The 27,681-nt window shown below is 37.5% G+C and overlaps 1 protein-coding gene across 4 annotated transcripts; it reads right to left on the bottom strand.

Moving 5' to 3' along the window:
- Nucleotides 1-31: 31 nt before the first annotated feature.
- PAIP1 (poly(A) binding protein interacting protein 1) lies at nt 32-27,681 on the bottom strand. 4 transcript variants are annotated; one of them, XM_042028394.1, is made up of 12 exons: nt 27,495-27,681; nt 26,055-26,183; nt 22,519-22,700; nt 17,026-17,214; nt 13,558-13,670; nt 9,900-10,011; nt 8,194-8,319; nt 6,051-6,157; nt 3,972-4,089; nt 3,783-3,837; nt 3,079-3,172; nt 32-1,431 (listed from the first exon to the last, which is right to left on the bottom strand). In XM_042028394.1, exons 2-12 carry the CDS (start codon nt 26,083-26,085, stop codon nt 1,338-1,340), a joined length of 1,221 nt encoding a protein of 406 aa, XP_041884328.1. In that variant the 5' UTR covers nt 26,086-26,183; nt 27,495-27,681; the 3' UTR covers nt 32-1,337. The 4 variants fall into 4 exon arrangements, with proteins under 4 accessions (XP_041884328.1, XP_041884327.1, XP_041884329.1 ...); XM_042028393.1 differs by having other exon boundaries at nt 27,499-27,681; XM_042028395.1 differs by having other exon boundaries at nt 26,055-26,172; nt 27,499-27,681.

Raw genomic sequence — 27,681 nt, 5'->3', positions numbered from 1 at the left:
AGACAAGGTAGTGATATTATACCAAAGGAAATAAAGCTAGTTAAATTTTATTTTCCAAAACTCCAACCTAAATAAGTGTGTTAAATAAACATCCAGAAAACAGTCACTGCTCACTCTATTAGCAGATGCACAACTTATTTAACCAAAAAAAGAACAGTGAAATATTATCAGAATTATTTACATGCATATTTACAATGCGTGTACTTTAGAGTAGCTAACTGTTGGGAAATACTTGCGTTTGTTTTTGGTAAGGATTTCTACTCAAGTCTAACCAGCAACAGGTAACAGGAAACAATTCAACTGCGTTTGGCAACAACAACAATGGAGTACCCTAGGAAAACTAACATGATTATATGGAGTCAAAAAAAGAGCAGTTTGCTCCAGAATGTTAACATTAATGAAATTTATGAGTTTACTCCAACTACAAAACTAAATCAAACTACATAAAATTAGAAGAATAAAAGAAAGTTACAAGGGTTGCGAAAGGTAAGACATATTAGATACATTACTAGAAAAAAAAGCAAAATAAAAAAAAGCACTGCACATACTCTTGAGAAGCATGGTTTAGAACATAACTATATTACTATTGCCTTAAAGAACACAACAAATTACAGAATAGCTTTTTCTTGTAGATTTGAAAATAAGCTTATCTGAACCAAAGATCTTGTAAGCACCTCACTTCCAAAATACTGCTTGCTTTTTCACATATCAACATGTGACATATTTATTCCAAGAAAAAAGAAAAGCCCAGACCTCACCAATGTGTATTTTGAAAGAAGAAGAAAAAGGGAATGAACAAAACAAAAACTCATACACAGAACTTCCACAAGCCACTTTTCATGATTGTGATCTACAGACAAAAAAAAAAATTTCTTTCTTATTTGGATCATACTCTTCTTGGGGGGGAAGTGGAGAAAGTAAATGCAAGATATATTGTATATGGTAAATAGGATGAGTAAATCCCAATATATACTAAAGCAAACAAGCAAGCAAATTCAGATGATTATTCTTTCCCTTTCTTCCTCAAGGGAAGTTTTATGGGACAGTTCCCCATTAAATTTTAATTTCGATTATAATTTTTAAATAATTTTTATTGCAGCCAAAACAGTGTTCAAAAAACATTTTTCATAAAATAAACTATGATATATACACAACATTTTAAGTTACAGGGCATAAGTTTACAATTTTTGGCAGATTCTGTTAAACAAAATGGAAATTGTGTAACTTTAGTACTTGGAGAAACTGAAGTTCCTCATTTTGGTACAAATGTTTTGTGTCCCCCTGCACTCTAACCATATCTAAAGTGGTTAAATAAACTAACATTAATATGTAACATCTCACTGTTTTCTCTTATGTTCTGATTCTAGACAGAATTTTTCATATGCTTCTTCAATTTCTGGATCCATCTCATCATCAATCTCATCAAAATACCTGAGGAAAAAAAAAAATCACCAAATGTGTTAGGTTTACATGCAGATTTTCAGAACCAACAGATCTGTGTAGATGTCAAACAAAAAAACAAAGCTTTATAAATGACAGTTATTTATGATATTTTCTTAAAGGGAATTAAAAGGAAAAAAATAATGGATACTAGGAAAACAAATAAACAGAAACCTCAAAGCAGCACAGACGTACAAATACCTACAGTGGTTGCCACCTTTTTTAGATCATCTTATGCTGCCCAGTTTAAAACACAGAAATAGTTTCCAAGATGACAGAAAATGCAATCATGCAATCCAAGCTTCCCAAAATTTAATAATGCATCTGTACTGATCCATTTACCGGAAAAAAAATTACCAACATATTAGTGTAATTTTGATTGGTTAGCATCCTAGTTCAAAGACAGAATACATTAATATAGAAACCCTGCATTCCTGTTTGCTGGTATGTAAAAGAAGGCCATAGAAAATGTGTAAGAAAAGTTTTTTTGTTTAAAAGTGTTGTGCATTGAGCAATCAGTCTACGTATTTATCTCATTTGCTCCTTGTAGAAGTGTAGCCTTCAGAAGAAAGAGCCCTCACACAGAACCCTCCTCCCTGGTGTCTGTCAGTCATGAGAAATAGCTGACAGCAAATCAGCAGACATTTGTCTAAGCTTTTCTTAAGCCTTCAACAAAGAAGGTTATAGTCACCTTGCTTGAAGGTTGACTTAGAGTGTTTTACATGTAGTTTTCAGATTTGCTGTGTTTTTTAACTGCTGTCTGTCTTCAGTTTGCATTTTTCCTACTAAGCAGAGGTTCACATGGGTCTTTTTTTCCCCTTCAGTATGAGCTTGTTGATTTCTGATGGCATCTCTAATATATCTTCCAAAGTTCTTGACATTCCCCTCAGCTAGGTACAACCTGAAAGTTTTCTAATTTACTAACAAAAATACTGATACAGGCCTGCTGTGTTACCACACATAAAAACAACACTGCAAATGTTCTTGTGTGTCAAATCATGATCTGAAAGTCCTCCTTTGTGAGTGTAAAGCTCAGAGCAATTTACTTTAGACCATGTTTCTCCTTATTTTACATATTTCTTTCTTATAAACCAGTGCCAAAAAGTCAGATTATAGTCTCATCTACTGCTTCCACCTTTACCATTAGCTTGCTTTTCTTGCTCAACAGGAATACTGAATGGCCCTCTAATTGAAGGGAATGCTACTTAGGCTGAGGAGAGAGAGTTAACACTTCCTCCCTTTGAAAGACACTGGAAATTCAGTAATCATGTCTCGCTGGGATGTTCATGCACATCAGTCAAATGAATTTAGATTGCCTCACTACAAACACTTGAAGGCCTGGCACTTCACTTTGCTTGCAAATTTTTTTTTTTTAAATGCAGAAGTATGTTTGTACATGTGCATAAACATCTGAAATGTAATTATCATACTCAATAGAACAAATATGAAATAGGTTTCAAACTTGTGTGATTAAAATCCATTTTATACCCAGACAAATACATCCACTGTAGAACTAAATAACAATTACATTATTTAGTTTCACTTTTGTCAAGATTGGAATCCTAAGCCTGTACTATCACAGCATCACAGTAAAAATAACTATTATTAAAAAAAAAATCACTAAAAAAGAAAACATACAGCTCTCCATGTCCTGACAGATCTGCTCCATTTTCTTCATAATATGGAAACAAATCCTCTCTTTCAAGCAGCTCTTGGTATTTTTCTTGATAATCTGGCGAAGTAAAAATGAGACTGAGTAGATATATGACTAGTCTTCTAAATTAACAGAAAACTATAAAGTTTGAAAATTAGCCAGTTAACAACACCATAAACTGCAGGAAACACATTAACAGGAAAAGCTCCTCCTACAACATTTTCTCAGGACATGAATGGATCTCTAGGAATGATGCTTAACTTCCCACAGAACTGTAAAGGTAGTGACAGATGTCTTTACTTCAAATGATGCTATGCCATGTTGTGCTCAGACTACAGATAAAGAAACGAAGGATTTTGATTTGATTTTGTTACTAACAGTGGACAAACAAGAGACTTGAGTATTTCTGGCTTTTTGGAAAGATGAAATGCTGTGGACTACTGAATAAATTCTTCTGACCTTTATGAACTCAAACACACATTCTCCATTTCAAACATCTACCTTCTTTTAACACAGAATAAATCATGTGCTCCACCAAACCAGGAATTCAGGCAGAATTTTGTCTTTTAAGTTGCATAGGTTTTAGATTCTTGAAGAATAACATTTTATGTTCTTCAACAGACTGTAAACTTGATTACAACTTTTTAAAGAAGATTGAGAAGACAGGTAAGCTAAACTTGTGCCATACCTGGGTCTGCTGCAGTGAAAGGAACACCATCAGAAGTGTAAAATGTTGGTTCATTCTAAAAATAAAGTCATACAGAAAGTTATATGTGTTCAGAGAGACAGATGTTTGTAGTTTTGAGTAATGCGATTGTCTATGAATCAAACTAAATTCACATGAAAGTAAGGAACTGAAATGTCCATATATTCTTACCATAAAATAGTTTGGGTCATTTTCAGGGGTAGCTTCTGTGTGTGGAGTTGTTCCATGAACTCTACCCCAGTTACTAGATCGCAGTTCTACTAGTTTCAGAAGCATGTGTTTCACATCTCTGAAATAGAGAAGCACTACAAAAGTTAGAGTGTTTTGTGCCAAGCAAGAAATTGGACTTCTCTTATTGCACAAATACAAGGCAGTTAAATCTGTCCAAAAAAATAAGTTCAAGGACAAAATTTGTGTCCAGTGTGTCCTATCTGTCCAGTGCACAGATAGTTTTCAATTCAATTCTACAACTGCAAGTCTAGATGCTTTAAGTGTCCATTGTGAGATATTCACCCTTTTTCCTTTCTCTGCTGTTAAGTAAGAAGCTCATATGAAAAAGGAAATTGCTATAGCTTTTATTGAGATACCAAACCTTGCAGTACAAGTTAAAGAACAAATCCGTTTTTGATAAAAGGATAATACTGGGGGAAAAAAGGAAGATGATCTTCAAATTTTAATTTAATTTCCTATTCTATGCTCCTGACTTCAGTCTTCTTCATCCTGCTGAAATGCGGTAGTCAAAAGTAAGAAGTAATGTCTCCAGTACATTAGATACCAACACCCATTTTGTCCCTAAAATAAGAGAAAATCCCTTCTTCTTTTAAGCTAGTCTATGGAGAAGAGTATAATTAAAGAATAATTAAAAAATAAAATTTTAATTTCTTTTTTTTTATTTTTTCATAAAATTTTCCCAGCTGAAAATGATGCTGAATTTTTTTTTGCCTTTTTTTTTCTTTTATATATTCTCTGTATTCTTTACACATGTATTTGCAACTCTGTAGCCTATTCTAGTATTCATAGCTAGCATTTTACCTACTCTGTTAGACAGAAAGACAAAAAAAATTCCTCGGTGGCTCCAGGCTGGGGGTCCAAGGTTAGGTTCTCTGGGAAGCCAAGGCTGAAACCAGCTCTCCCACACACATTTTCATAAGCAAAGTTTAGTTCCTATCTAAGGGAGGGGGGGAGGAAAGGGGAATTCAGAAAGGGTTGCACCTCAGCACTTATGTCTCTAATTGGGGATGCTTGTCAGTTATGCTAATTTGCTAAACATATAAAAATTGTATACGTGCTATGCTGGGTTTGCATCGTTGGTGCTTTTCCACCTGGTGAGTTGTGCACATAAGGATCCTTATAAAAGTAACCCCTTTTAAGTGTGTCTGGTTCATGATTTTAGGATCAGTGAAAAGGCAACAAAATTAGTTTGTTGTTCTGTATCTTTGAAGCCTCAGCTTGTGCCATCGTTTTGGTTCCTGAAGCAAAAATGTCCTCATCCTCCTTGGGGGCAGCTCAATCACAACCCACAGATGTTATGAGCTACTCTTGGCCTCCCTCCATATGGCAAGAGATCAGGGTCTGAACCCTCTACAGGTTTTTAGTAAGTTTGCAAGAAGCTGAGGATAAAGCACAGCAGAATCAGATAACCTCATGCACACAGGTTATTAGTCAACCACTAATACATTAGTCAACCACTCGTTCTTTTCCAGATTGAAGCTAAGACCTTGCCAAAAAGGTGTGCTCTCCAGAAAAAAAAAACCAAACAAAAACCAAACCACATAGTATATTTCATTTTGCCTTTACATTTGTAGTAATTTGTATGTATTTAATACTGCTACTTATTTAGTACTGTTTGTAGGTATTTAATCCTGTTCAATTCAAAATTAAAAGTATAAACTATGAGATATTGCCCCACTGTCTCTTTGTACATACTTGCTTTAAGAGCCTAAAGCACTTACAGAGGATTTCAAGACCTAATAGGAAAAGAAAAAAAAAGTGGAACTTGAAACTCTATTAAAAACTAAAATACAATAAACCCACCCCAAAACAAAACCAACTCAACTACCAAAATATCCACATTACTCTTCAACTGAAAAGCATTTTTTTTTAATGTAGAAAATGACCCACACATCACAATACTTTTCATAAATATAAATTTTTAGGATAATTTTTTGGACCTGTTCATTACTGTTGAAGATTTTTCAAGGTGTTCTTTTTCATATAAACAAAATACTGCACATTAATTTATCTTCTCACCTGCTACAGTTTGCATCCAACACAACATTTTCAATTCTCTGAATAATTTCCTCCATATCATTCTTCCCTTTTTCTTTCCAGGCATCTTCTAAAACTGAGCCTGTCAACTAAAGACAAAGGATTAGTTTGGTTTTTTTTTAAAGAAAATTAGAAATTCTTAATAAACAGTCAGCTGAAGAGATTCTGTAACAATTCATGACACTTGGACTACCTGATGGCTGAAGCTCCCGGCTGCCTGTATCTTGTTGCTAAACATATTAATAGACCTCATAAATAGTTTATTTTAAACTACAGACAGCATAGGAGCTCTGTGTCCAATGTTTATGCTACCTAGAAGTTCACAGCCACTTGGTTTTAGTCTTGAAATATGATTTTGAAACCATTCTTCAGTGACATTGGTCAGATCTTTCTTGATTTTAGTACATACTATCCTCCTTTATTTCCTTTAAGTCTTATTTTTGCAGCTGATTCCACCAGTTTACATGACAACAGCAAATACTTTATTAAACTTTAGAAACACTTCAGTCAACTTGGCTAGCACCACACACGCCAGAGAATCCCATCTCGGTATACATAAAGGAGACTAGAATTATCTGACCAAGCCAACCTGAACTTTATTACATAAAAGTCTACCAGGCTAAAGCTGCTGCCCAGAAAGCTTTAGCAGCAGTCAGTCTGGAACGGCTATGGATGAAAGCCTCTGACTACAAGAATAGGTACTTCAGTGCCCAATAATTGCACAGGAGGAGTTAAATCAGAAAAAAAAAATTAGTTTGCCACTAATAGCAATCTCCTCAGCATAAATATTACATGATCAAAAATACTTGGAATGGCACCTGATGATACAAAGAGATAAAATCCCAAGATAAAAGCAAGTAACCCTAGATAATTAGGTAGTAGCATCAAGATTAATTAAAAATAAACATATTGCACAGCAAACAGGTGAAAAAACTGTATCTATCACTGTATTAAAGATAAATTGAGACATTTATTGCTTTGGTGGTGAAACCAAGGTTTCATGAGGTAGCCCAGTCTAGCTACATATATACTCAACACTTGTAGTTACTGTAAGACATCAGAAAACACTTGCATGAACAAAACTAAAAGTCTCTTTGTTCTGAAACACCTTTTAGATGGGTGTGTTATAAAACAATTTAGATTACTGGTTTTCTTCAGCATGCTGCACTGTAAAGCTTCCTGATTTGTGTATTGCAGCTTAAAAAGGTTCGTCAGTGGGCCTTACCTCAGGGAAGCACTCCCAACATAAGGACTGACTGCACACTCGTATTGAGCACAACTGCACACTTGCTGTGAAGCAATCTCTTTAAACATCCAAACTTCAAATGAAGGTTTTAAATTACAAAAATCTCTCTTCCCTACTCTCTGTTTATCATATCAAAAGCAGCTGTGAGAAATTACATTCAAGATAGAAGAGTCTGAGAAGTAGTGGAGTATGAGGAAGGGTAAAGAATGAGGAAAAACAAACAATCCAACCAAAAATCTTCAGAAAAATACTGTTTAGCACTTAACCTTCATTCCTAATTTAGACTGTTTTCCCAACTATGAGTACAATGATACCTAGTGAAGGTAAGAGTTTCTCCTACATAGAAGCCAACCATTTTACAAGAAAAGGCATGGGTTAAGAGCTAAGAGGTTTATTTTTGACACGAAAGAGAAATCTATATATTTCTACAACAGTAATGGCACATATAATATAGAATGAAATAACTGATATTAAGGACCTTTTCCACAAAAAATGGTGGACCCTAATGGCCAAGCATCCTTCAGAACACAGAACATACCTAAGATCTCACAATTTGTTCAGGCTGGTTAGTTTTCTCCCACACAAGAAGCAGCAAAATAAGATCTAGAGGAAGCATTTACTCCTTTGCACCTGAACTTAAGTTCTATTGCTCATTTCTACATAAATGGCCTTCAATTTATTTTTAGAGCACCTTGTTACTTTTTGTACTGGCTCAATTTCCTAATGGTACTAAGGAAAAAAAAAAGTAGTTTGCTCTGCTAATGCTGTAATGCATAAACCCCTATAAATACTTCCTCATTTGCAGTTTACCCTGCTATTCCCAAAGCTAGAAAGTTTTAAAAACTTGATTATTTTTTTGTTTTAAAACTACTATCTCACCTTCAGCAGTTTCACTGCACATATCAAATTACTGTCCACAGGATTAGAGAAGAGTGAATTCAGTAATTCCCGAAGACCTTCTTGAAGAATTTCTGCCCGTGTAACCTGTCCCTTTGTTCCTTTGATCTGAAAAAACATATATAAAACCCCCCAACATTTAAATTACTTGAGTTTTAGAAATTAATTTAGGCACATGCTCTCTCTTGAATGCTGTATGATTTGGTTTGTGATCAACATAGGTGATCTCTGTGGTGGGAAGAACATGCCAAATACTGTAACCATTTTAGAACACAGACTTTTATAGAATGGTTTGGGTTGGAAGAGACCTTAACCATCATCTAGATCATCACCTACCTCAATCTGCTGGCCATACCTCTTCTGATGCAGGTCATGTTGAAGTCCTCATCCACCAACACCTAAAGTCCTTCTCAGCAGAGCTGCTCCTGATTAATTCTCCACCCAGCCTGTACTTGTGCCTGGCCCAATGAAGTATCTTGCACTTGGCCTTGTTTACATGGTCCCATCTCCCAAGCCTCTCTTGGTCCCTCTGGGTGGCATCCCTTCCCTCCAGCACATTGACTGCACCACACAGCTCAGTATCATCGGAAAACTTACTCTGAGTAATGTCCTTTCAATTCTGACATAACAATGCAATGTCTAGCATTTTGTTTCTCTGCTAAAAAATTGCTAAGAAAAGCAACCAAATGCCAGCCTAATGGTCCAAAAAATACCAAATTACCAGAACCCCACGCTCTTTTCCATACTGCATTACATATTCTCTACAGCAGCAGTAGCTTGCTTCCAGAAGGCAGTGTTTATATATTTAAAAAGTTATAGGAAATAGTTTCAAAACAAATGGAATACTCCAAAGAATATGGCATACTCCACAAACGGACAACTCCCCCGCTCCAAAGTCTTTGAAAATCTTCCCTTTTTCTTCTAGCAAGTGAAAAGTAGATTTCAAGGACCACTTATGGTCCAGAAATGGAAGAGTCAGAGAAGGATTTTACTCATACCAGCAGAACATTTTTAGAGCGTTTGCTTAAATCATTGAAATAATCAAGTTTAATGTATATTTTTAACTACACTGCAGCAGGAAGTGAACTTGGTGAAAGCACAGGCAAAATAATCAAAGAAATTTTTTACACATTTTTGTACATATCACAGACATAGAAAACAAATTTAAATACAAGATTGCATACTTCATGCATAAGCCAATGACTCAACCATCAGAAGAAATATCTTTAAAGGTCTGCACTTTTAATTCCTCATTTTGAGTGTTTTCACAACTGCCTCAAGGGTTTGTTAACACCTCTTATTAGTGCCTGAATACTGAATTACATGGGTTATTGATCCTGGTCTGCTTCTGCTAGGCATTTAATAACATTTAATATATTGGTTAAGTATATCCATCTGGGGTTTTTGCCAGTAAAAAGAAAATACCAAAAGCTTAATTTCGAAGATGTTTATGGTTGGTTCTTCCCAAAAATTCTTACACTTTAATTTTTATACACTTCTAATGATCTTCTCCTTCCTTGTTTACATGTTTCTTGGATATACACATTGTAATGAAACTATTCTAAAGTTCTTTTATTTACTGCCTTCTGCCTTTAGAAGAACACCTCAAATTACAGTCCATTTCAGTGTTTACCTACACACAACAAAAAATTAATGAAGATCCATGTGACATGCAGCTTTCTTCTTACCTCTAGGTTAAGATAAAGTTCAGCTAAGAACAGCACAAAGGCATGAAATTGTTTTCTAGTAGTCTCATCCCCTTTGGTAGCTTCATCTCTGTTCTCATACTCCGTCCGACACCTGTAAAAATTAAAACAAAATTATATAATCTGTAGCCATTCCAACATATGTAACATGCTACTCATTTAAAGGAATGCTGAGAACTTATGAACTGCATGAAAGCTGTTACATGCTGAATGCTGGGATGTATGATCTGTGAAGGAAATGAGAGGCCTTCACAAAGAAACAGTGGATTTGCATCCTTTTAGATGAATACATATTATTACATTATTACATCTCTAAGCACTGAGATACCTGATGCAGCAAAATTAAATAGAACAAGTTGGAACATGTAGAAATTAATACAGTTACACAATTTATACAGTAGAATATGGGTTCAGGATGTGCAATAGTAACACAGGCACCCAATGCCCACAGAAATGAAACAGACATGTTCCCCTCTTCAGAGTGCTTACCACATTGTCTTAGATGCCTTTACACCTATTTGATAAATTCTTTATCTTGCTATGTTAAATGATAAGTGATACATAATTCATGACATCCAGCTGAGTGGTGTTAAGTGACACTCTAGGGGGAAGGGATGGAACACAAGAGGGACCCTGACAGGCTTGAGAGGTGGCCCTGTGCAATTCATGAACTTCAGCGAGGCCAAGAGTAAGGTTCTGCACATGGGTCAGGGCAATCCCAAGCATTAAGAACAGCTTGGGCAGGGAAGTGATTGAGAACAGTCCTGGCAAGAAGGACTTGGGGTGCTGAGTGATGAGAAGGCCAGTGTGATAGTGCATGCTTGAATCCCAGAAAGCCAGTTGCATCCTGCATCCGGAGCAGTGTAGGCAGCAGGTGAGGGAGGGAATTCTGCCCCTCTGCTCCGCTCTGGTGATACCCCACCTGGAGCATTGCATCCAGCTCTGGGGTCCTCTGAACAGGGAGGACACAGACATATTGAGTGGGACCAGAGGAGGCTGCTAAGTTGACCACGGGGCCTGAGCATCTCTCTTACGGGCACAGGCTGAGAGAGCTGGGATTGCTTAGCTGGGAGAAGAGAAGGCATTGCTGACACCTTATAGCATTTTCCAGTACCTAGAAGGGGCCCACAAGAGAGCTGGAGAGGGACTTTTCACATGGGCATGTAATGATGGGACAAGAGGAAATGACATCAAGCTAACAGAGGACAGGTTTAGACTAGATATTAGGAAGAAATTCTTTACTGTGAGGGTGGTGAGGCACCAAGACAGATTGCCCAGAGAAACCATGGATGCCCCATCCCTGTAAGTGTTTAAGGCCAGGCTGGAAGGGACTTTGAACAGCCTGGTCTAGCAGAAGGTGTCACTGCCCATGGCAGAGGGGTTTGGAACAAGATGATCCTTAAGGTCCCTTCCATCCCAAATAATTCTATGATTCTGTAATTTAAATATAAATACAAATAGATAGGATTAACATACCATGGCAGTGAAGTAATCTTTCTAGTATTTAGCAACTGTGCCAAAAATACATAAGTTTACATAACAGTACAAAAACAAAATTAAAAAAATATTTGAGATAAAATGAAACCCAGACAAATTCTAATGTATTCTCAATTCTTCAAGATTGAGAAATAGTGGAGAACCTGAAAAATCTAAAGAGCTGAAATACAACATTTCAGGTAGAAACTTTGTTGATAAACAGAAGACGATCTCTCTGTAATCACCTTGTTAGGTTGTTTATCTGCCTATACCCTAACCACTCACAATTTCACTCGTATTAGCAAATAAAATCTAAGCAACTTTAAATTCATGGCTTCAGGGTGCTAACATTATTGTTACCGATTGGGTTTGCTTCAAATCCAAGAACCAGAAAATCCAGCATTAACAGGGATTTATTAACGCCGTAAAATATTACCATGTCCCGCAGCCATAGGGAGAAGGAGGAGAGAAGATCCAGCAAGCAGGAATTGCGCAGCAAGATTGATTTATTTAATTATTTTACAAACTCTTTTATAGACTTTTTTCTTCATAGTCTAATTGGACAAAGGATCAGCCACCCCTTGGGGGGTGATTGGCTAAAATCCTAAAACATCCATTGTCAAAATATTTTTCTACTGTACCATAAACAAGGCTTCTCAAGGTTGCAGGTGTTTGGTTGTTTACATAACTCTGCTACCTCTTCTGTGAGAGAGAAAAGTCTCTCACGGACTTAGAAAATAGCAAGAAATTCCTTGCTAGCAGCATTTTTGTATCCACAGGGATTTCCTTACATGTTCAAGTAACAGATAGTTAAAAATATCAAAAGCAATAACTTTGAAAGGAAAAAAACCAAAACCAAAAAAAGAAAAACAAACCCAAGAGAAAAATGAGCATTTTCAGCTTCTGCATGCCCTGGTTTTAGCTGTTGCTTTGCAGTGTTTGCACTACATCAAGGACTCTTCTGCTTCTCACCCCACCCCACCATCAAGGAGGCTGGGGTGGCACAAGAAGATGAGGGGAGACAGAGTCAGGACAGGTGACCCCAACTGACCAGATGGCTATTCCTCCCATGCGGCCTCATGCTCAGCATATAAACCAGGGAGAAAGCTGGCTGGGGGCCGCTGCTCCGGAACTGTCTGGGCATTGTGGGTGGTGAGCAATTGCATGGTGTGTCACTTGTTTTGTATATGCTAATTCTTTTACCATTGTTATATTCCCATCCTTTTCTATCCTAATAAAATACCTCAACCCATGAATTCTACTTTTTCTGCCCCCAATTCTCTTGCCTATCTCATTGAGAGGGTGGGGGAAGTGAGTGAGGGGCTGCAAGCTGTTTAGCTACCAGCCAGGTTAAACCATAACATTCCACTCATGATAAAAGACCACTGGAATGCATTACCATAGAAGTTTATCATGCTTTTGCTCCCAAACATTGCCAGACTAAGTAAAAACTTTTAAAATAAGAGACAAACCTGAAGGTTAGAAAGCCAGATGTCTTTAAAGAAAAAACAAAAGCACAATTTCTAAAGAATTCTGAAGTGTCCAACTACAATAGTCCTTCAAATGTCATGGAGTAATATTTGAAAGGAAATATAACAATTTAAAAAATGTTGCATTTTTGTCAACTACAAAGTGTAATCATTATCAAACTAAGGTCCCCAGAAATCTGCAGTAACCAGAAACTGAAGAAATTTATACTTCTGGATTTTATACGGCTATTTCATAGACACAAAGTCAGTTAGCCAATCAGTGAATAAACCTTGCACAGCAACTCCAGGCAAAAAAAAAGTGTTAAAGAAAAAACCACAATGAAGTTAAGTACTGGCAAGAGTCAAAGGACAAGGACAGTACATATATGTGCATTTAGTATACTTTTAAAGTAGACTAGCTTTCCAATTTGCACTATTTTTTGGGATCAGTCTAACGTACTCAGTTCAAAAGAGCCTGCAGAACTTTGAATGGAGTCCTATTTTCATATTTAAAAATACTAAAATATTTTAAAATGTTTGTGTTCAATACTCAGCATGTACCTGTGCTTCAATACTCCTCAACCTATACTACTATTTTAAATATGTATTTCTTTGTATGCAACAGGAAGAGTTAACAAACAAACCAGAAAGATGTAACTGAGGAGAGTAACAGGCTTAAAGTGACTGATACTGACCTTTGAAGTAGCAACTGTCGGAAGTTCCCACTTTGTGGACTAATGGTTAGATGGTGAGACAGATAGTTACACAATCGTGCTCCCATGTACGAAAAGTTTGGGACAGATGTGGCCTTCCAAAATAAAAATGGAAAAATGAATTATTTATAGCCTATTAGTTTTATCAGGAAACATTTTTAAAAGTTTTTTTGAAATCTGTATGTTGATCAGACAACTTGAGCAGAAAATTAATGACTAATAATCACTATTAGCCATGTTCACTTTTATATTGCATCAACATTTTGCTACATGCATTTCAGCACTTAAAAGCTCATTATACTGTGATTTTGTGGCTCTAAGAAAACAATCACCATTATGCCACGTATCTTCATGTAACTCTACTTCTGCACTATGACCTACAACCAAAGAGTGTCCCAACGTCAGTTACAAACTGCTTTACAAAAAAATCAGCAGTGGACATTAAGACACTTTTTCAAGAATAATTACTCTCTCAAGGAGCAATGAGTACATTCAAACAACACCATAAAAAGTTGTCTTGTTTCGGTCTATGAGCTATTTATTCCAGAATCTCTTTTGGGCCATGGTTAATATCCAAGGAAAGAGCGTAAGAACATGGCAAGTAAAGAGAAATTCTTTCTCCCATACATGCTCCAGCAATCCGCAGAAGAGCACACTTCTGAATCAGAGAGTAAGACTATACAATTACAGTTAATGGCTCTTGATGGATCCTTTTTATCCCAAAACAAGTCCTGTTATTGCTGAAAAACTACACCTTTCTCATCTAAAAAAAGGTGGTAAGAACACTATTGTGTAAAAAATATTGTTTTAATCTGATAATTCAAAATTTAAATTTATTATTCTTCACCCATTTTCAAGTCTCTTCTAACAATGCCTGAATTTCAGATTATTTCTCAGATGCAGTTGCAGTGAAAAGTTTCTGCTGCAAATAACTTCACCAGCTCTGCCCAAAAGAAAATGAGGATACTAAGAACTCAGTAAACTTCTCCTTTGGCTTTATCATCTCTGAATATTTCTTTTACATCTTGGTCATCTATCAGAGCTATATATATGTTTGCATGTTTGAACTGTTCCAACATGTTTGAAAAAACGTCTTGCTTTTCTCTACCTCTTACAGGTAGAGAAAAATATACGCTTAGTGTAATTCTACTATGTGCATAAAGTTACTGGAAAAAAAATGAAGTGTCTTTGGAAGATGAAACAAGTTTAAGTAATTAAGATAGACAAATGGAATTCACTTTCCAGTAAGAGGCATGTGAAATACCTAACAAGACTTTGGTGCTTTGGTTCAATCAGTTGCTCTGACCAGAAAAGGTACCCCATTTTTATAAGGTGCCCCTTTTTAATACTCTTTCCTAACAAAAAAAACCCCAACCCAACAAACCTCCAGCAAACCAAAACCTTAGCACTCAAACACCTACACAAATTATTCAAACCTCATCTGTATTTTTAAAATATTATCATCCTTATTAGTTGGTCTGTACTTGTGGTTGCATCAATCATTGAAATAATTAAATTTTAGGTGTTATAAACTGGCATAGCACACACAGACAAAAAGAATTCTACCCTGTGTCTTCCTAGTAACCAATCACATTGCAAAATCATATTCTCGGAACTATTATTGCTGGTAATGCCACTTTATCTCCAATTCAAAAAAGTCACAATCTAAGCATGAAGGATAATCTACCAAGACATAGCTTGAGAAACTGCAGTTGCTCTGACAGGAACAATCCACTGCATTAAGTACGTAACAGTCAGGGTTCTTAAACTATCAAGTCAGTGTCCAACTTTTGGAAGACAAAAGAACTCGCACTTCACTCTGTTCAGACAGAAATAAGAATAGGAGGAAGTATGTAATTAATATTTAGAGACAGGCTAAGATACCTGGCATGAGGTGAAGGGAAGACCCTGCAGGATGTGGGTTTACCTCATTTTAGTATTTTTCCTTCACAAACCTAGCATCTGTAAATCTGCTTAGTTGGGTCAAATTTACATCGCTGAAGCAGATGCTTATAAATTTCAGCAATTTTAATTGTTTTGTGAAAAGCCAGGAGACAAATACTTGAGTCTCTGCTCAAGACAGAAGGATAATAAGCGTAGTTGGCTTTGCTTAAACACTATGCCAGCTTGATATACAACAGATCTAAAATGAGGTGCTTTTGGATACTAGCATAGCTTTTTGGCATTAGGTTTTATTTTTTATGTAATTTCAGACTAACACTGAGCTTCTCAGTTGAGGAAGGCACAGTAAACCCTAATGCTGAACTTGTTTTTAAAAGGGAGGCAGAACGGAAGAAGCAATATTAAAGACTTCTATTAAATGAGACTCAATGATTTTAAAATACAGGAAGTTACAAATAGCATAAAGTCCTCTTTTTTTCTTCCAGTAAAGCTATATGGAATATTTTAATCTTTTCTAAACTATCTTCCATGGGTTCAAATAAAGGATGGGAAAACGATGCTGCCAAATGCAGCACAGGTGATTATCAGTCTCACTAACTGGTCTCAATTAAATTTGCATTAATTCTGTATCATAATGAGAAACCTGAGACTCTACAGTTCTGTACAATGCCCAACCAGCCATTCCACTTCTACATATACCAGATTAAAATAATCTGCAGGTATCTGCACTTGAATAAAAGTCTGCATTCAAGGTAAAACCTGAAAGCAACAAATCCATGTAAGGGTGAGACACCCAACATAATAAAGAACAAGCCAGAAGTATGGCTTCATTCTCTGCAGCGAGCCCAAAAGACAGTAACAACAGCTCATTTGCTAAGCAACACATATTAAGCTGTTCTTTCCAATGGCTCTCCCAATTAGTACAGACTTCAGCTCAAGGTCTCTGTCCTCATTTCCATGGCCATCAATGGGACTGGACCAAGTTACCCTTAGAGGAACTTTCCTTTTCTCCAATTATGCTGTTCTGAAATAATTATATTTCAAATAAAGAAAAAAGCGTGTCAATAAATAAGCATTTCCCAAAGCGTAGTGTGTACAGCAGGTATGGATTTAATTTTTTTAAATACCAAGGAATTAAGAGTATCTTAGGACTAAGAAGAATTTTTTTTTTTGCACAAGAGAATAAAAATGTACAACATTGCTTAAGTTTCTTCAATCTTTACTATATAAATACAGAAATTAAAATACAACTTCTTTTAATTAAGTGCCGTAATTTCAGCCGTAGTATGTTTCCCAGGAGATACAAACACACAACAAAGGAAACAGAGCAAACTGGGAAAATGTATACAGTTCAGGTATCCTAAATCTGAGCTACCATTTCAATTTCTTGAGCAAAATCCTTCCCTGTATATTTCAGTCCAAAAGGAAAAAAAATTCAAATCATTACAATACTACATTGATACAATTATGTAACAAATACTGGAATGCCTGTCTTGGACACTGGGTAACAGAGGCATAATGTACATCTTATAAGACAGAATACACTACCTGCTGGTAGATGAGTTCAACAAGTTCTTGTAAAGCTTCATCTGCAATGACCCAGCCATTCAGTGTTTCAGCAAACTGCTCTATTTCAGTGTCAAAACAACCTGGCTGCTCAGTGAGGTGATTTAGGAAGTCTTGTACATATTCTGCCAGAGTCAGATAGCCATCACATCTGTTTTCAAAGGAAGAATCCTACAGAAGTGAAAGAAAATACCGAATACTTAATACAACCTTGAATAATTGTTACACTTACTGTCTCCAGAAATAACCATACAGCCCTTGGTTTTGAGTCTCTGCATACTTGATAGTGATCTTTATCACACGGTTCATTCAACATTTTTACAGAGCATAGACCTCGACACCTCCTGGAGTGCAGACCTCAGAAACCTCCTGTAGGCCAATCACCTTAAGAACCAGGTAATGTATTTTTATAGACAGTAGGGTCTCCCAGGAAAATACATAAAAAGATGGATTAAAAAGAAATCAGCTTCCCAAGTTGGGTGCAAGATTAACTAACAAACAAAGTAAGTTTATCTGTTAGGAGTAGAACTACCAATCTGAGGCTCAACACTCATTCCTGATGTGGACATTAACTGTACTTGTAGCTTCATGAACCATAGAAGAAAAAGCATGGAAAATTTGAAACAAGGTATTTTGCACTTAGATAGTGTGTATAGTGCTTCCAAAACATGCAGAAGGGGGAGTAATTAAAGAAATACAATAAATACATAGTATTGTTCCCATGTAAAAAGTATAATCAGAAAAAATGGTATTTTAAAGTCAGTGTATTTGCATCTCTTGGCAAAAGATGAAAGATTACAAGGCATAAAATGAAACCATTCAAATGGAATTAATTTGCAGCTACTGAGGTTTAAAACCAGATAAGATAACACACTTGCTCTCTAAAGAGAGGAGGGGCTACCCAATATCATTTTATCAATATTTATGCTCCCACCAATGGAACAGAAGAACACTGATTTTGTCCATTCAGAAATGAATGTATGTAAGAGTATTTAAAGTCAATACTCTTCCAGATGATTATAATGCTGGTATATGAAGGGAATAGCAAAGAAAGCAGCATACTTTGTGATGCCACCACTAGCAACACAGTACAAATAATTCACTTTGTCACGCTACACAGAAGATTGTGAAAAGCATCTCTCAGATTTCAGAAAAGCAAGAAGGAGCCTGAAGAAGCACTTCTTAAAAAGTTACTTACAATAAGCAATTCAAGACATAAGAGTGATATACAGAAAATCAGCATTATCAACTGTTCTACCATTTAAAAGTGTTTAAAGGATGTCCATAATAAAGCTGAGCTAAAATGATAAAGAACTTTTTCTTTACTTAGTGTACATTAATATATCAACAAGGTTTATAAGTATATTCTCCCTCTCCCCCTTCTACTTCCTTAACAGGGATTTTTCATTACTTTGTCTTACATTACTGCCTGTCTCTCCTCTACTGTGAAGCAACATGGATCTGTGAAAATTTTTTAGCTGGGTATGAACTATGAGAAAGACACACATTGTTGAAAATCACATCCTGATATTAATTTCATGACTTGTGAAGAATGTGTGGGTAAAAAAAGCAAACTTTCCAAAAGCATTCAGACATGTCATAAGGTTATATACTTAAGCTAGTGAGGTGGGGCACACATCTAAGAAAGATTTCATATGATATTTAATTAAGTAGAAGATTTGCCAGTTAATAATACTAAAGGCTAAATAACTTAATGTTGCCTACCAGAATAGGAAAAAACATATGGGTTTATTGAAATACAGGCAAATTGTTACTACCTAAAGCCTTTGACAACCTGAGGATTGGAGCACGAGCACTTCAGAGGTTCTTTCTAACCTAAGATTTTCTATGATTGTAATGGCTTGGAGCTTGCAAACCCAAAAAGTAAAGGCCTATGTATGACTTGCTAAATACTCTGCTTCACTAAAGGAAACCAACATTTATGAAGCAATTTCAAATAGCCCCATAAGAGTTCTGTACAATGAACTTAAAACTAGTTTGTTTCATAGAACTATTACACTACTGTGCAGCTACTGCAGCTTAATCAAATAGAGCTGAACTAGCATCTCTCCAAACAACCTGTCTCAAAACTCTCCAGCCAGGCTGCAGAGCATGCAATTGCTGTAGCTAGTAAAAGAAGCTGCTCTTTCTGACAGCCATGAGATCGTTACAAGATCCTCCTTCAGCAGAGAGGAAGGTATCTTCCTCTCATAGTCCCTTGGCAAGAATCCAATCTTGGAGAACATTCTTGTTTTGTAAGGGATTCCAATACCATTTGGTACACTGGTGTCCCTATTGTATACTCTTACTTCCAGTTTGTAATTACGATGCTAAACACAGAGAACTAAACTGTACCATATTCATCTGCCTGTACTAAATATGCAACTTCAAAAGAAGTGTAGGCTTCAGTGACTGTGATAGGCATCTGAACAAATGGGAGAGAAAAATGAGTACTTTAGGAATTCAGAAATATGCAACTTTAAAAAAATTATTTATACCTGATACTTTAAAAACTAACTAAATTTAGCCCAACAGCCTCTAGACATAACGTACTTGCATTGCTCATTGTCAGATTTTAGGATTTAACATAAAGGTAGAACCATGTAGTGTATCAACTCAAGGAAAACAAAGCAAATGGCTGTTATTTTTCAAGAGGAGCTGGCTAACAGAAGCCTGTAAGATTACACATCACTACAAAGTTATAATTTACAGCCACAAAAGTCAACTAGAAATTTTCTGCTAATTTCAATAATTTGTCCATCAAGCCACCACTCCAATCCTTCTCTCTAATCTTTGATAGCTATAGGATGGGATCCTGGATTGTTCACAACAAAAGAGTAACTGATGAAAAGTTTATAGATTTGCCTCTCTTTTATTATGTGTCAGTTCATGAGCTTACAGACATGAGTAGAAGGCTAAATAGGTACTAACTCCTCTGATTTACATAAAGATAAAACAGAAAGTCTATAGAAAAGATTCTTGAGCCAAATCTACTCTTAAGACTCAGCTTCTGTATGTGTACTGATTACCATTTTCCTACATCTGGCAAATACACATTTCCACTTATGAACTTAGTCACTAATATTATAACATTTATTTGATTTTTCTTCAGACTTCTTAGGAACAAGCTTTTTTTCCTTTCAGTTATATGAACTCAACAAGTTTCCAATAAAGTTATTGCAAACTCAAGTACAAAAAGACTGTTGAATATACAAAACCACCCATGCATGCTGAATGAGGTTAAGTGGCACTCTCATGCTTGGCTTCTGATGGAAATTACTGAAGTTAAAAAAGAAAAAAGCAGGAGGGAAAGATTGTGGAATCCTAAAGTAACAAAAATCTCACCCCTAAAACTATGAAGTAAGAACGTCATTATGCTCATCTGATGGAATGACAGCCATGTTATACACAGAGCCATGCCAAGGAACAAGTCTGATGTCAAATCCAAACCTACATCTAGTCACTAGTTCTGCTGCAGACATCTACAAGTTCCCATGCGTTGGACTCTGTATGCAAACAGAGAATCCCACTGTTGCCTTTCTTCAAAGTCCTGGTAAAGTTTTTCTGAAAATTCTAGTAAATCGTGTATTCTGTACCCCTTAAACCATCTTCATGAGTAATTGATAGTTTTGAGTATCAAAAACTGGAAAGACTGGAAAGTAACTGACCCAATATCAAATGTTATATGGACAGACACAGTAATTATAATAGTGCACAATCAAACAAGAAATCAACACTATTTCTAAAAAAATAAATGCTTTTTCTATTGCAAAACAACCATGTACTAGAAATACAAGATTTCAGATCTAAAAATGCAGGGGCCTTTATAAATGAAAGCTAAAAAGTACTAATTTTAAGTAAAAAAGAAGTTTCTCTAGCTTTGTTTTGATTCAAATTTTAAAACTCATGGTCAAAATCAATGTAACTGTAAAGTGTGCTAAATTTCTTATTTTTATTACAAGTGAGCCCAGTTTATAAAATTTCTTCAGTTACTGAAGTAAAAAACCCAACAGATTTTGTAATAGTGAAGGATGAAAGAAAAAATACAGCTGTTTTATGCCTATCATATTCTGATTAGATTAAAGTCCCTGCAACATGTTTTGCTAACAGTTTCAGAGGTATTTTTATTAATAGATGAGTCACATTCATAGCATATTCCAACAACATAGCAACCAGGAACTCCCACATGCTCCCGAGTTTTTACAAAATAGATGAAAAGCAACATTGTTGGCATTGAAACTTTGCAGTTTCAAGAGTGCACTGTGTATGCTATTTGAAAGGTTGTTTGGGTTTTTTTTTTTCGTTTTTTTTTTTTTTTTTTTTTTTTTTTGTCTTGAAACTGAAACACTTTATTTATAGAAAACATGTAACCAGTACTGGGGCAAAGTAGTTATTTTTCCTCTAGATTATCCATTCACCAAAAAAAGCACGTTCACACTGGCATTATAACAGTTGGATATTGGCAGTGGGCTTGTATTATCAGGAGAGTAATTATATTCAGTAAACAGGCAAAGCTGGTAACAATCAGGTAACATGAATTTTACTGGTGAGGAAAAGATTTAAAAACACCAAACCACCATATTTAGCACTCAAATGAAATATGTTTCTACAAGCAATTAAAAATCTATTTGATTCAGCAGCACTGTTTATCACTTCATTGCACTTGTAAAAGTTCCCACCTATTTAGATATAGTACCAGAGTTTTACTGCTTACATAACAAAAGGATATTCCAAGAATTCACACAGATCTTCCCTGAAGTAGAATTACTAAAGCAGTAACATGGAATACAATGGAGTAGAAAATAGAAGTACCAACTTTTGTTACATGATGCATCTACAGATTGATCAGAGATGAGTCTGGCTAGAGATACATTTCTTATTAGGTGTGTGGGTAGGTAACTGCTAGGAATGAGTCTAATACTTTTTTTGCCCTTTGGTGATACAAAACCACTGAAGGAATTAGAAGACATGATGGTACACTAGCTCAGGCAGTCATGATGAATGGTACCTTGTGGTGCAGGAAATTCAGGAAAGGCAAAGCCTGTGCTCAGAAAAGCTAAAGTTCAAGCTTTCTCCCACGCTTTCTTCAAAGCCCTGTGACTTTTGCATAAAAGTACAGCTAGGCTTTCACTTAAAATGCAGTGTAGATGTAACTACAACAGAGGTAGTCATCAAAAAGCAGCTTACTCTCATACTGGATGCAACCAATGCTTGGTGCAGTCAACAAGGAATGTGGTTATCCGCAGCAAGCTTTGGCAAAATATCCCATACTAGAGGCTCTCACATCCACCATAATATTCATGCATTACCACTTAATATCCTGGCTGCAACTTTGGAGGTTATCATCAGAATTTTTGCAATCTCTTCAGCAAATACAGAATTCAAATTATCTGACATAAAAGATCTAAAGACAACATTATTAATTTAAATACAAGTAAATTGGCACATACTAAGGAAAGACGTTAAAACACTCACTGTGAAATTCTGATTGAAGTTCTGGTTGTATCCTGGTGGGTAAAATTCAGGTGCTTTAACAGACAAGTTTGATGTTGCTACAGGATCCACAGCTAACTGAGGTTCAGCCTTTTCTGGTCCAGAATCAGGAACTGGGAGTTTATCTTGTGATCCAGATGGAATTTCCGTCTTTTGCAGGTGTTCTGAAAAATTTTTGTTAACAGCTTGTCTTAGAAATCACTCAATTAGTATGTATTCACACTGAATAAGCACAGAATATGTGGTTTTGTTTATTTTTTTTTTTTTACTTCAAGTATGGTTTTACTATAAATATACTTCCTTTAAATACACAGCCTTACTTTAAATACACAGGTTTTATTGTTTATTCTCAGGTTTGGATATTCATTTGACCACAATCTAGATGTCCTTCTATATGATAGACAGTAAACAGTGTTCATGCGCAGGTGACAAAAAAAACAGTAAAAGGGAAAAAAGCCTCTCTTCATTCCCAAGAAAACATGTTTTCTAAGAGTTAACCTAAGAAACTAGTAAATCTGCTTATAGCATATTTGATTATCCTGTGATTTTTCATTGATTTTAGATACAAATACAAGATACAGTTGGAAGGTCAATAAATGACAGACATCACTGATTTTTACCAAGACTTACTTTCAACAAAATGCTCAAGGACACTTGGCTATTGCTGTTTTTATATATCATTTGCCAAACCATCCAATTGAAGTATTTTTAAAACACTATTTTCCAAACCTCTCTTTACAGACTAGCTCATAAGTTTACTGAAAACAGAACCTGATACCTACCTGACGAACAAACAGTGCTTTGTGTTACTGCTGGGTTGGGTTTATATTTTTACAAATAGTCTGGAGTTCTTCAGTAGGGGGAAGGCTGAGACCATCTGCAGTCAGATTAACAGATGGATAAAAAGTACACTCAGATGTGGGGGCACAAAAGGACGGAAAGGACAGAGAGTATTGCAAGCAGCTGCAATACAACATCACACCTTTACCTGGTCCAGGTTCATAACCCAGTATCCTGGTTTCAGCTGGGACAGAGTTAATTTTCTTCTTGCTAGCTGGTACGGCACTATGTTTTGGATTCAGTATGAGACTAGCGTTGATAACAAGCTGCTGTTTTTGCTATTACTAAGTCGTGTTTACTCTAAAGCAAGAACTTTGCATTTCCCGTGCTCTGATGGTGAGCAGATGCACAAGAAGCAGGGAGGCAGCAAAGACTGTTACAGCTGACCCGAATTGGCCAAAGGGATAATCCATACCATAGAAAGTGATGTTCAGTATATAAACTGGGGGGGGAGTTGGCCAGGAGCTGTCAGTTGTTGCTGGGCATCGGTCAGCAGGTGGTGAACGACTGCACAGTGCGTCACATGATTCTCTTTGGTTTTCTTCCTCTTACCCTTCCCTAGACACCCAGGTGTCCCCCGGCCCCCCGGGCTCACCACGCTGACCCGGCCTCAGCGCGGTGCCCGCATCGCATCCCCGGGAATAAGTACAGCGCTCCAGAGGCCAGGTGCCGGTGCCCCCGCGGCGCCGCGGGGAGCGGCGCAGGTGCCTCGGGAAAAGAAAGAGCGGGGAGAGCAGCCCGTACCTGCCATCCCGGTGCCCAGCGGCGCCGTCTTCGGAGGCCGCAATGGCTCCTGCTGCGGGAAGAGGCCGCCCGGCTGGTGCTGCTGCTCCGAGCCCGAGCCGCGGGACGCGCTGCCCCCGGGGCGGGTCCCGCCGCCGCTCTCCAGCGCGCCGCACCCGCGGCCCCGGGCGGCACCCGGCGCTCGGTCGAAACTCTCCGACATGCTGAGGCCGGGCGGCTCGGGCGCTCATGGGAGGGAGGAGCGGAGCGGAGCGGGGCGGGCAGCCCGCGGGGGGCGGGCGGAGCGCGGGCCCGCCCCGGCCCCGCACTTTCGGTTTCACCCCCGCGCAGCGCCGCGATAGCCGCGCCCCCCCCGAGCCCGCGGCAGCCTGGAAGCGGCGTTTCCAGAGGCACTGCATTGCCTGCGACTGCATCTCCACGGTAACGAGCGGGGCGAGGTGACCGTGACAGGGCCGAGGCTTCAGCTGCAATGAGAGACCTGCAGCCACAGGTCTCACGCCACGCTGTGCATACACATGTGTTTCCACCAGAAAGGGATAGAAAAGCAGCAGGCGAAATTCTAAATTTAACCCAATAAAGTTAAGTCTCCAACGTGACCATATTATTGTATGGTTAGGGCTACTTAATATAAATGTGTTTGTTCATAACAATATATTTTCATGTATAATTTACACATGATAACAAATGCTATTCTGATTTAATGTTTGACAACTACCTTCCAGGCCAATAGGAACCACCTGAAGAACATGGTCCATGTAATGCATCTTTCCTAATATTACCACATTAACTGTAAATGACTCAACTCACATGTCCATTTACAATTTAATTGGTCCATTCTTCTTCAATTTCAGTCCTAAGTCTTGCTCTACATGTTTTGCAAACTCTGTATCATAATCAGCTTTCAAGATGAGGAGGACAAGTGTGATCTGGGGTACCCCAGATACACTTCAGCTGATCCTGCTGAGGGAGTTTATATTTTGTCTCCCTGAGCAGTCTGGTTTGTGCTGACCTTGCCACTTGTTCCTGCCACAGACAAAATCAAAAGATTGTGTGGCATTGGGTCAAATTCTGTTCACCACTCACAAAGGGGTGAAAAAAATAGGCAAGAATGTATAAAATATTATTAAAAAAAAATCAGAATAGTGCTGTCCTGTATTTTAAAAACAATCCAATTGAATTGTAAAATGGTGCCTTTAGAAGTCATGTTCCTATTGGGTTTATTATTACATGTTACCATTTTCAATTATTAACAGGGGAGGAGCAGGGTATAAGATATTTGTTACTTCCCCAAGGCATGAACTGGACTGATTTTTGGTGAGATGAAAAGGTGGCCAGACATTTAAGGTGTCACAAGTTAAAATTAATGAGGCCCATGGGAAACTGTTCCTAGGCAACCCTTTCTGCAAATACAGAATGATAAACTAATAAATCTATGCTCTGCAACTGGAATGAGAGCCAATGCAGGATGTTTTTGAATGAGTCTTAAAAAAAAAAATTGTAATATGTCACTTGTGTAAACCATTGTTGAAACTAATTTAAGCAGTATTGCCAATTCTTTAAAGATCACAAATTAGCTACTAAATTTCTACACTAAAAATATTCAGTGTTCTTGTGTTATTTCAGCTCCAGTTTTAATGCTTATATTGTGACCTCTGTCCACATCTGTAGACTTTGCCTTACCAGGAGGAGAATGAAAAGCTTACATTAATGTGAAGATGAAAGCTGAAATTTTCCATCATTATATACTGGGATCACTTTTGAATATGCCTATCTTTCAAGTTACCAAATCTCATTCTTTAAGGTACACACCTAAGGGGAACTGAATGCCTCAAATTATTGAACAAGTTTTCACCTTTGGACATAAATGTGAATTCTTTTCACTAAGCAAACATTCTATATTATCTTAATTTAATGACTGTTTGGCAACTACTTACCATTCAGAGTGGAATGTGATCCCAAATCCATATTTGTCTTTCAGATGCACTACTTAAGTTTGCATTAACGCAGTTATGTATGGTTGGGAACCGAATTTCTCCTCCCTGGTGTAGACACCTAAAACAAAACTAAGAAAAATAATCAGGTAGTTAATTCCAAAATGACAATCCTTGAATACTACCTACAACAGTACACCCCTTTAGACTATTTAACATTATGCTTAGATGTTTTGGCCTGAGTAGATGAAATCCTGTTAATCAAGCCTTTGAGACCAAACAGCAGAACCCCTGAGATCTCCAAACTAGAAGGACCTATCCTAAGCACCCAATGACTGGATTAAGACTTTCACCAAATACAATTATGAACACTTCTAGGCAGCCACTAGGAGATACCTGCTTTGTCCTAAGTGTCTAAAACTTAGTTCAGAACCAACTACACACACACCTTCAGTGCCTGGTGCCAAGAAATCACACACTGTAGCCTTGTCACTATTCAGAACACAGATACGTTTACATGCCTTATTTTTTTTTTAATGCTGGTAAGATATTTCTAATAAGAAAAAAGGAGAGGGCTGGTTCTAGCTTTTAAAGGGTAATTAATTGTTAATAGCTGCAATTATTCTGATCGCTACCATACTGATGAGGCATGTTGTTAGAAGAGTCAATGGTGATTGAGCCCAAAACATAAAGCACAGGTATAATCTGTAGGTCTAAAGCTCTACAGATTTCACACAGACTTATTTAAAAGCACAGTAATGAACATTTAGTAGTAGAGTATCCTATTAATTACTCCCAGAGTAACTCTCATGTTTTCAGTGCTTAACTTTACTTGCTAAATCATCATTTACAAGTCTGGAGGCTCTGTGACACATCCAGCAACATGTAGTTTGCACGAACAGCTACAGAGACTTAAGAAAATTTTTTAAAAACCAAACCAAAATATGCCTAACTTGTACATGGAACCCGCAGATCGTGTGAAGTAAGACAACATACGCAGAATCATGTGAAGAGAGTATATGGAGGCAATGGGCAACCTGGCTGGTTGTCCTCTGGAACTGCCTCTCCAACCCCATGTGCTCTTCATCCAGCCATATATTATTTTAACAGCCATAGAATTACAGAAGCACAGAATCGATTAAGTTGGAAAAGACCGCTGAGATCATCGAGTCCAGCCTCTGACCGAACATCACCACGACAACCAGACCATGGCACAGAGTGCCACGTCCAGCCTTTTCTTAAACACGTCCAGGGACGGCGACTCCACCACCTCCCCGGACAGCCCCTTCCAACATCTAATCACCCTTTCTGTGAAGAAATTCCTCCTAATGTCCAAAGTTGACACAGCTCCCGATTTTCTGTTCTCGTACTGCATCTACCATTCCGACACCTCGCTGCTTTATCACGCATTTTAAGTAGTAACAATAACGAAGAGGACACCACCTACGTGCTACGGCGTTTGTCCCACGTCCAACACACACGTTTCAGCACGTCTGCTCGCCAGCCCCGACCTTCGCCTCCCGGCAGCAGCCAGCTCCGGGCGGCTCGGCGCGGTTATGCGGCCAGGACCGCGACAGCCCCGCGCCGCCGCCCCTCAGACGCCGCGTGACGCGGCCGCCCGACCCCCGCG

The sequence above is a fragment of the Corvus kubaryi genome, unplaced genomic scaffold (assembly GCF_017639235.1).
Source record: "Corvus kubaryi isolate FWS band 111438036 unplaced genomic scaffold, C.kubaryi_AGA036_p1.0 37308, whole genome shotgun sequence".
Classification (NCBI taxonomy): domain Eukaryota; kingdom Metazoa; phylum Chordata; class Aves; order Passeriformes; family Corvidae; genus Corvus; species Corvus kubaryi.
Note: the sequence above shows the minus strand (reverse complement) of the source record. Positions and strands in the feature narration are given on the sequence as shown.